The 10254-nt window shown below is 45.8% G+C and overlaps 1 protein-coding gene across 1 annotated transcript in view; it reads right to left on the reverse strand.

Moving 5' to 3' along the window:
- Window positions 1–9848, reverse strand: part of Egfr (epidermal growth factor receptor) — a 97204-nt gene extending 87356 nt beyond the window's left edge. The window contains exon 1 of the mRNA XM_070670319.1: window positions 9070–9848. Coding sequence (XP_070526420.1) covers window positions 9070–9157 — 88 coding nt within the window. The 5' untranslated portion in view covers window positions 9158–9848. The remainder of the gene's footprint in view (window positions 1–9069) is intronic.
- Window positions 9849–10254: the final 406 nt, after the last annotated feature.

Consider the following 10254-nt stretch of genomic DNA (forward strand, 5'->3'; position numbering starts at 1 on the left):
CACACATTCGATTGTAACGAGTTCCTTTTACGAGAAAATAACTTGCGTCATTTTTTAAAAAATTTCGTTCGGCTAAAAGTTCCCTGTTGGCTACCGCGTGCGCACTCCGCGTAATTTTGTCTTGCACGCTGACGAAATGATAAAACGGCAACATTAAAATTATGTCGAAACTGTCATATGTGCTAGTCGCGTATTACTCGTTTTTTTTTCTTTTTTACGCAACGCTGGGGAGTAAAAGTGAAAATGCGCTGCTATCGACGTTTTACGAGCGAAGACTATGCATAACAAGATGTTTATACGCGAAAATACGCGATAGATTAGAAAAAGAAAGGGAAGTGAAAGATTATGAGATGCGCGACGGAGTCATCTACCGTAAAGAAAAAAATAAAAAACTCCGGTTCTATGTCCCGCGATCGATGGAGTCGAGCGTGATTCGCACGTGCCACGATGATCTCGGTCACGTCGGGATCGATAAAGTCATCGAAAACGTCGCGAGAACTTATTGGTTCCCTCAGATGCGAGCGAGGGTACGCGACTACATCGATAATTGCCTCAAATGCGTTGAATTTTCCCCGCCGAACGGGAAGGCCGAGGGGTTTTTGCATAGCATACCCAAGGAAAGCGTGCCGTTCGCGACGGTGCACGTGGATCACGTCGGGCCATTTGAAAAAACTGGCCGGGGTTATCGATATTTATTTGTAATTGTTGACGCATTCACCAAGCACGTGCGACTTTATCCTTGTAAGAGTACGACAACCGAGGAGACACTCCGGCATCTGCGCGACTATTTTCGAGCGTATAGCAAGCCCAAGCGATTAATTTCCGACCGAGGGACATGCTTCACGTCGGAAGCTTTCAAAGAATGTATGCGAAACGAAACGATCGAGCATGTATTGGTGGCGGTGGGCACGCCGAGGGCGAACGGACAGGTGGAGCGATACAACCGGATGATAACGCCCATGATAGCGAAATTATGCGAAACACCATCTAAATGGGATCGAGTTTTAGACGACGTAGAGTTTTCTATAAATAATACTGTTTGTCGCGTGACCGGCGAAACCCCGACCAGATTACTGTTTGGGGTAGAACAACGCGGAAAATCGAACGACTCTCTTCGAGAGATATTAATGAGAGAACACGAGGTCCAGCGGGACCTTGACGGGCTGCGGAATAAAGCGAGCGAAAAAATAAACGAAGCGCAACGAGCGAACGCCGAAAGGTATAATTTGCGAAGAAAGGCAGCGCGCCGTTATAATGTCGGTGACTATATCGAAATTCGTAATGTAGAAACAGCGGCGGGTATCAATAAGAAACTGATACCAAGATATAAAGGCCCGTATATTATAAAAAAAAGTCTTAGATCACATGTCGCGACGCTTGCGTATGAAATTGCTAAGTATCGTGCCGGAGGATGAAGAAACCGGGTGGGTCGGTGCCGGGGAGGTTGAGATGTTATACGCTCGTGATTCCTCAACCTTCCCAACAGTCAACGGCACCATATGAGGGCTAAAGTGGGGGTTTAGTCGGTAGTAGGTAACCTCGCCGCGTAAGACCTGAGTCCGACATAACCCTCTCCCTTCCCCAAGGGAGAGGGTATGCGTAAAGGCATTCCCCCACTATAAAAAAAAAAAAAAAAAAAGAAAGGGATGAAGAACGAGGCGCACCTGTTCTTGCGACTCAATAAGCGGCGCGGGATCGAAGGGTTACATGTCTCGCGAGCAGGGCCTCTTCTTGACCAAATGCGGCAAGTAGCTTCAAAGAAAACAGCCCAGATATGTCTCGAGGGGAATCGCGCGTTTGTCCAAAGCGGGACCTCGGTATCGCGAACTCACGGAGAGCGCCGTGCCGCCATTTTCACGTAAAACCGGGGTGAATGTACACGCGTAGACGTACAAACTGGACGTGCAAGTAAACTCCGAGATCTCATTTCTATAAATCGTCGACTCGTCGCCTTAACCCGCGGACTAATGACACTAATTTTATCCCTGTTTATTAATTCTTTTTTTTTTTAAATTTTTTTTTATCTGAGTGGAAGTAAGTTAGATATTATAAAAATTGTCGTTGCGGAGAGTAATGTATGGATTTTATTTAAATTTAGTCGTCACTTTTAATTTTTTGCTTCCACGCGGGAATGCCGGTGTTTACGTCATTAGATTTTTTAAGTGAAATATAAGTATAAACGTATAATAATGTACGCTGCTAGTGAATTGCAGTATCGATCATTAAGAACGTAATTATATAGCGATTTGCAATCGCTTTATATATTTACGTATATGATAACGATTAAACTCGTTAATGCAAATTAGTACGCAGCATAAAATTGCATGTTGCAAACGATACGATAAACATTTACAGTTCCGTACTGTTACTTCATACGCGGACTAAGATAAAGTTTCCCTGCAATTGGTTTAACAAGTTAAAAATAATTGTCAAGTCGAGTACGGAAATTAGCGGCGACAAGCACGGCGAACGTTATCCCGCGTCAGCCAACAAATATATTTAATAGTAAATCTAAATATCTGAAATTCTTCTGGCTTGCCCTTATTTAACACGCGTCGTGCTCTTCTTTTGCATACGCACGCGGACATTTTTTTTTTTCTTTTTCTTTTCCTTTTTCGTCTAAGCGCACAATGCGATGTATTTGAAAAACCGGTACGCTCTGTTGAATGAACTCGCAGAAAATCCCAGGCGAGCATTGTTGCCCCGACAGTCGAGAATCTCTGTGCGTCGGTGGACGAGTAGGGGAGTCGAAGAGGGATGAAAGGGCCCTGTGGAGATTCGGTTACCTGCGGGATCGCGCGACACTCAGGTATTGCATTGTTGCATCGCCGTCGGGATGAACTACCACGGTTCCAAGGTGCTTGTCAGGGGGGGGGGGAAGAAAAAAGAAAAGCTGTGTAAATGACGAACCGAAAGATTAACTCGCAAGACGGTATTGAAACTAAAACAAAAACCCGTTCTGACGCTGGCTGCGAAGAAAAAAGGAACCACCAACACGTGTTGACACAGTTAATACATAGGTGTGTGATGCTGGACAAATAAAATTTTTAGTTGGACTTACGTGGACAAACGAATGCAGCTTGATTTAAAAAAAAATCTTAATTTGGGGGTACCAGCATCACACACCTCGCTTTGAGAATTCTGAAAAGGGACCGAGCGAAGCGAGAACAGTTTCTTAAATTTGCAGAATAAGACAATGGCCCGTGACAGTAAGAAAAACGAGAAGACGTTAGTAGAAAGGTTGCATTCCGGACTACTGCAATGGCTCGACCTGGGAATAGAGCGTCTTTAAATTCGCGTGACGGTAGACGTTGAAGTGCACGTGAGAAAAAGGCAAGCCTTGCAATATTTTCTCATATGCCGTATATCCTAAGCTCTCACAACGTTAGTCCGTCCCGTTTGTAAGTTAAGACGAGGGAAAGAGACCGACTTATTTTATTTTATTAAATATACAGGGTGTCCCGCGAAATGCGGAAAATCTCTCGAGTGTAAGTAGACATTAGAAATATATTTAGAAAAGTTTAGCACCAATTTGTTGAATTCGCGATTTTAATATTTATACGAATTTTTATAACCGAGCGAATAAGAGCGCGTTCTTAGAAGCAATCTACGCCTAATAGCATTGACTCTGCCCTAGCTTATCGATAGGCTGATCTCTCTTTCGGCGAGTCTAGTGAAGATAGAAAACACGGCTGGGGGGGAAGGGGGGATCGAACAATCGCTAAGCGACGCAAAGCTGGGGCAGAGTCAATGCTATTAGACTATTATAAAATAAAAATTCGTAAGATCGCGAATTCGACAAATTGGTGCTAAATTTTTCTGAATATATTCATAATGTCTATCTACACCCGAGATCTTCCGCATTTCGCGGGACACCCTGTATATTTTATACGCGTACCGCAGAGTTAATTACAAATTTACAAAAAGTAGAAAAAAAGAGAGAAAAAAAAAAATATTTGTGCACACGTGCGCAATGAATATAATTTTACAGACGCCGGATGATAACAGGAACTTCAGGGAGGGAAAATGAAATTATTTTCGCACGTTCGGGAGACCCGATCACCGCGAGTTTCTGCGAGAATGGAGAACGGACGAGGTCCCGTGGCCGAGAGAGAAAGAAGCAGAGATCAAAACACAAGGAAGATGCAGAAATAAGACGAAGCAAAAAGACTCGCGCGTTCAGAGAAATAAACGAGAGAAGGAGAGGGACAGAAGAAGAAAAAAAAAGGGATGAGGGAAAGAGAGAGAAAAAGAGAAAGGGAAAGAGAGCGGTGGCGATGCGGTGAAGAGGAGGACGAGTAAGACCGGCTCGAGGCCTCGTAGCATGCAATCTTCGCCCATTGAAGACGCGCTGGGAAACTGCACGGTTATTATGCCTGAATGGAACAGGGGACGGGGTGTGCGGGACCGGGAAGAATGTCGAAGGTAGCAGAGGAGGATGGACGCGAAACGTGCGCGTTCCTCCCGGCGAGGGGGAGGTTCTTGCTCTGTAACCGCGGCACGCAACTTGGAACCATGTGCTGGCCGCGCGCGTCCTCAGAACCCGATTCCACGACGAAAACCCGCAAATGTCCTCCGCGTACGGGAGAGAGCAAAAAGGAAAAAAGAGAGAGAGAGAGAGAGAGAGAGAGAGAGAGAGAGAGAGAGAGAGAGAAGAAAGAAAAGGGAAGAGGGACGAAGAGCGAGACTCCGTCCGCGGTCTTTTTGCGCTATTTGACGCCGTTGCGATTTTACGGGATGCACGGCGCAGCCTGCTCGTTTTACGAACTCACGGAGCAGGTTCACGCTCGAGGAGACGCGAAATCTCGACTCGGAAGATCGGCCGAATGGGGACCCCGCTCGATTATCTACCTCGCGTCGACCGGAAAATATTGAGGAACGAAGTGCCAGCGATTTATTCTCGCGCTACTGGGGACACGCGTTTCGAATCGCCTCTGCGTTGCATTTCTATCTGTGGGCGATATCAGCTATTTCTAGCCGAGCACGAATTGGACTATCAAGCAAGAAATACGAGAAGCGTAATTGAGCATTCTGTAGTGCCACGCAATGTGGCAATAAGCGATCTTTGCGAAATATATAATCTACATAGCTGCAGTTAGTCGGAAGTGGTTGGCTTCTAGATTCTTAATGTTCGATAGTTACGTCGCATACGAAATTATATTATTTAAATAAAAATGTTATACAAAATATTTTAAAAAAAATAGAAAATAAAAAAAAATACTGTTTGCAATTTCAGTTAATAATAAAAGAACTTGGACCACGAATTTTGCAAAGATTATTTCACGTTTCCACGAACAATTAGTGTCGCATCATTATTGACAATTACGATAAATCAACGGCAGCTTAAATATTTTACGATAATTTATTTTGCGTTCCGCGACGATTCCCTACATTTACTCGTTTTCTTTTTCTTGTCGATTACGCTCCTCTGTCGCGATTGCTCGCACATGCAAAAGGACACCGGCATTCTTGCAACTTCCTCATTGCACGTATAAATAGATATGTAGCTTCAGACAGGATGCTGACAACTCGATTGTCGAAGTAGTTGGAACGCCTCCATTCAAAGACCGAGCATCGTACGAGCCTTATACAAAACGCGCTTGATAAGAAGTACCTATAGACATCGTAAGGCGAGCATTTAAATAACAACTGCGGAATGTCGCGCTATCAGAGGCCTTATCCAATAAGAGACACGCTCTTCCGAATGTTTTCAAATCAATTTCAGAACGATGAACATACAAGTTTAATCAAACTTATACAAGATGCCAAAATTACAAAAAAAGAAATAAATAAGTAAATAAGTAAAAATTAAATCTTATTAAAAATGTGTATCAGCAATAAAAAAATGATTTAAATTTTATTATAAATTTAATTATAAATTATTTTAATAATATATATAATAAATTAATATAAAATTTAATTATAAATTAATTTTACTCGAACGGACTTTGGAATGTGCAAGTCGTCAATTTTATTCGGTCGCGCCGTACGTCTTGGACGCTCAAGATACGATAAAATGTTTGAAGCTGTCGCGTTCGATCGCAGCGGAAATCGGACCGCGTGCACGCGCGAGCGGTGTCGTTGTGCCAGTCGGCGATGAAGTTCAAAGACTCGCGGCATTCATCGGTCTGAAAGAGTGCAGCGGATCCTGACTGCGAGGATCCCCCTTTCATTACCGAGTATTGAAGTTCAACGACACTGCCCTCGATGCGTAATCCCGAAGACGACATTCAACAACATGTCCAGTGAATCTCAAGGAGCGAGTCTCAAGGAACATGGCCACGACTCGAGGGTCACTAGCAGGAAGGGATTTACAACCCTCGCGGACATTAGCGCGTCATAGACGTTATTATAAAATAGAAGGCTCCTTGAGAATTCGTAGAAACATTGCCGAGTTAAAAAAAAAAAAATAAAAAAAATTCTCATATATTTCCCGGCGGTAAAACTTTTCTGCAAAGCGTCTTTTGCGAGCGGGGAAAGAAAAGAATGACTTCTTAACAACACGGCAACGCGAGAGACTCGCCTCCTTGAGACGAGTGAATTTGACCAATAATACAGGGACTTAACACCAGCACTTGGTGTGCCTCGGGTGCGAAGTGAGCATAACTGCGAGACGGTGGAGTTTAATTGAGGTTGATGAGGGGGGCGCTCGTATTGGCCCGGAATTCAATGCCGCGATGATGTTTCTTGCTCGCAACGAGACGACGTCTTGAGCGGAATGTTGCGGGAAAATCGATGAAACCGTCTGCTCGCCGAGACGCTCAGGTGGAGATTAAACAAAAGAGTCATCGAAAACTGTGATTTTGGAGCCGAAGTTCATTGCGTAATGTCGAGCAGAACCTACGAGTTTATTAAGAGTTAAATATCGAGTGTAATGTCGAGCCAAACCTACGAGTTTATTAAGAGTTAAATAAACTCGTAGGTTCTGCTCGACATTACGCAATGAACTTCGGCTCCAAAATCACACGCCTAGCCTCGAGAGCGTAACCTGCGCGGGTTTTGATTTCGGGACGGACCGAGACTCATCACCTGCTCATCATCGAGCGTGGGATGATGCCGGTGGTTCAGGTAAGAAAATCTCGTAAATAGGCGAGAGAAAAGGGGGAGCGCGGCATATCGGGAATACCGCTCGTGTGTTCTATTATTAATGTGCTACGCAGATGTAAAGATCGAAGGCTACAATGGATCTATTGGATGATCTATCGTTCGCAACACATGTTCCTCGTCACAGCTCCTTGCGCTCTTTCAATTTTCACACGATTCCCGGTTTTTCCTGCGCGTATTATTCGACACTACTTTTTTTTACTTTGCGAATAATATTATACCCGGTGATACGATTTCAAATAATTTCTCATGCATCTTTTATTTGCCATCGAGAACCTAGACGTTATTCATAACCGTAATAAATAATATTTCAAACTAGAATTTATTCCATTAATTACATTTTACTGTAGGCATTTTCTAAGGGAAATGTTATATTCTTTTTAGAGTGCCAGTATAAAAGATATATTATTATTTTGACCGAGACACCGTTAGACCTCGCGTATTGTTGTTAGGGCGAAAAACAGCGAAACTCGCGGTCGGGTCGATGATAACTTCACGAGCGATCGTTGATATCCAAAATACATATCTCGATGTAACAATTGGCCGCAAATAAAAAGTAGGAGAGACGACGCGGCGGTGTAAAAAGACCGGCCCCGTGCGGATCGGGGCTCTCTCTCGAAAATAAAGAAGTTATACAGTTCGCACGAAGTATTTAATCCATCCTTTCACGAAAAATATAAAGTATCGCCTACATTACGTTATCGTGTTTTAAATAAAGTCGCTTCTCTACGGCGAGATAAAATCGTCGCGAATAAGAAAACAGCTAACGAAGCAACGATGCCTAAACGGTACCTCGGAAATCTGAGGAGCGTCTTGAAGCTAGAAAAATTTCCACGCGAGCCTACGCGGGACTGGGGTCCTGGGAAAAAGGTACTTTTTTTAATCACAGAGGAGGAAGTGGGTGGATATCCTGACAAGCTGGCTGTTTTTTTCCTTTTTCTTTTTTTTTTTTCTCAAGACTTACAAACGAGGGAGGAAAGAGCCGGGGGGAGAGGAAAATATATAAATTTCCTTAAAACACCAGAAGGACGAGCTCGGGGCCTGTCCATGCCCGGCAGCTGCCGGTGCCCACGAGGCGTCGTGAGGCAAGGACCACGTGAAAGGAGAGACGAAGTCCTCAGAACAGGACGTGCGCCTCTCGTCTCGCTTCCGGGTTCGCCTATATATTAGATATTCATGCCCGTTTCCTACGGCGCACCTGGCGCTTTTTCCTCCCGCCGCGCCGGAAAGCCGCGGACGGGAATTAATCTTAAAGTTATCGGGGCTCGCGCAAACGTTCGGCAGCGGCGGGTAGGATACGTATACGAATCGGCTGTGAATGAACAGATAAGCGAAAGGGGGGAAAGAAAAAAATATTTCGTACTCGTTGAACGGGTCGTTAACGTCGCGAACGAGTTTTAGCCGCGGTGGAAGGATCGTGCGTACCCTGACAACGGTACGTGGGAAATCACATTCGCTCAGACACTCGAGTACTTTCGTTCGCGACGACCGAGGGACACGTTGAAAAAAGAACCCGGGAGAACAAATCAATCCCTGAAAATCTCTTGTTGAGTTCGAGGATAACACGGTTTGTTATAAATAAAAAGCAGAAAAGAAAAAAGCAGTTGCGATCGTCAAAAGATATACAAGATATACAAGATATACAAGATATACAAAGATATACAAAGATATACAAGATAAATAGTATTAGCCAACAAAAGTATCGAAGAAACCGCGAGCTCGAGCGTGCATTTGTTTCGTCTACTGTTTTGAAGAAGCGCCGAGCTAACAGATCCAGCGAAAAAAAAAACTGTAAACTAAGCGACCGTTCCGATCGCCGATAAGGACTTCGGTAAAAGCAATCGACTAACGGACACGCGGCGTGTCTCGACAAAACACAAGCGAGCTCGAAGGCGCAATGTTATTTACACTTTTTGTTTCGACTCGAGATTTCTTCGAACGGATATAAAACTCAAGGGCACGTACCTCTCTCGTCCTGGGTGACGTTCGCTCCCCCGACGCCGCCAACCGCCGCAACGAGCACGCAAATCCACAGGACCTCAGCTTGCTTCATCGTGCGCCAGCGCGATCCAGGAAGATCGAGGCAGCTCTCTCAGGACACTATCCCATCAGCGACGCACATCCACTGCACTGGGGCACCGGCACTGGTCTCCTCCAACCGCCGTCGACTCGAGGGGCACAAACTCCTCGCGCTCGCGACAAATACCTTCGCCGGGACGTACGTTGAGCGATCGCGAGCGCGGCGTGTTCCTCACTTCAGTTCGTCGCGGCGCGATCGCGCGCCCTCCCCCTCACCGTCCGGGCCGCGGACGATTTAGACGTTGCTCGTGAAAGATCTCACGGCCGAGGCATCGTGCGGCGTCTAACTGCCGGGTCCTCGATGCACCCCGATGCCGATCGCGGTCGAAAGGACACCTCGAGAATGCGCCAGCGGTCGGTCGTCTCTCTCCTCTCCTCCCCCCTGAGTTTGTTATCGCGCGGTTTGTCTTGCGGCGCGAGGAGCGGGCCGAAGGTGAAGAAGCACTGGCAGTTCCGCGGGAATGGGACACTTGCAGGCACTAGACTCGCACACACATCCGCGCGTACACGCGACTACGCGGCCGAGAATGACGAACGCACATATAACCGAGCCGAAGGCGCAGGCGAGACGTGAGGTTCGCGTCGAGTACGGAATGTGGAAACGCCGAAGATGCCTCGCGGTCGACCACCCTCGCGAACGTAAGAAGTGCGCGCACGTAACCTCCTCCTACGCCGACTGCGCTACGACTGCATGCGACCGGTACGCTGTGCGGCCGCGTCGCCTGGCGGGAGCCACAGCCGAAGTCCACCGAAGACTCACGGACTCGGTCGAAGACGCGTCAGCCCGGGCAGCTCGGCCGCCCGGGACGATTTCTCGACGCGACAAAATGATCTGAATCGACGTGATTTTCTACTTTGCCCGAATAATTCCATATTCCTTACTTTGACCAGGACTGTTCGAAAGCCCCGTCGATGCATAGAACGCGATCCCGGCTGTTCTTAATGATCTTGTTGCACACATATGGGCATAGCAAATTTATAAGTATTTTAGTTAAATTATCATAAAGTCCATGTGCATAACATGTGAACAAACTATCAAACGATTTGCATTTATAGAAGAAACTTATAAAG

The sequence above is a fragment of the Cardiocondyla obscurior genome, linkage group LG20 (genome assembly GCF_019399895.1).
Source record: "Cardiocondyla obscurior isolate alpha-2009 linkage group LG20, Cobs3.1, whole genome shotgun sequence".
Taxonomy (NCBI): Eukaryota; Metazoa; Arthropoda; class Insecta; order Hymenoptera; family Formicidae; genus Cardiocondyla; species Cardiocondyla obscurior.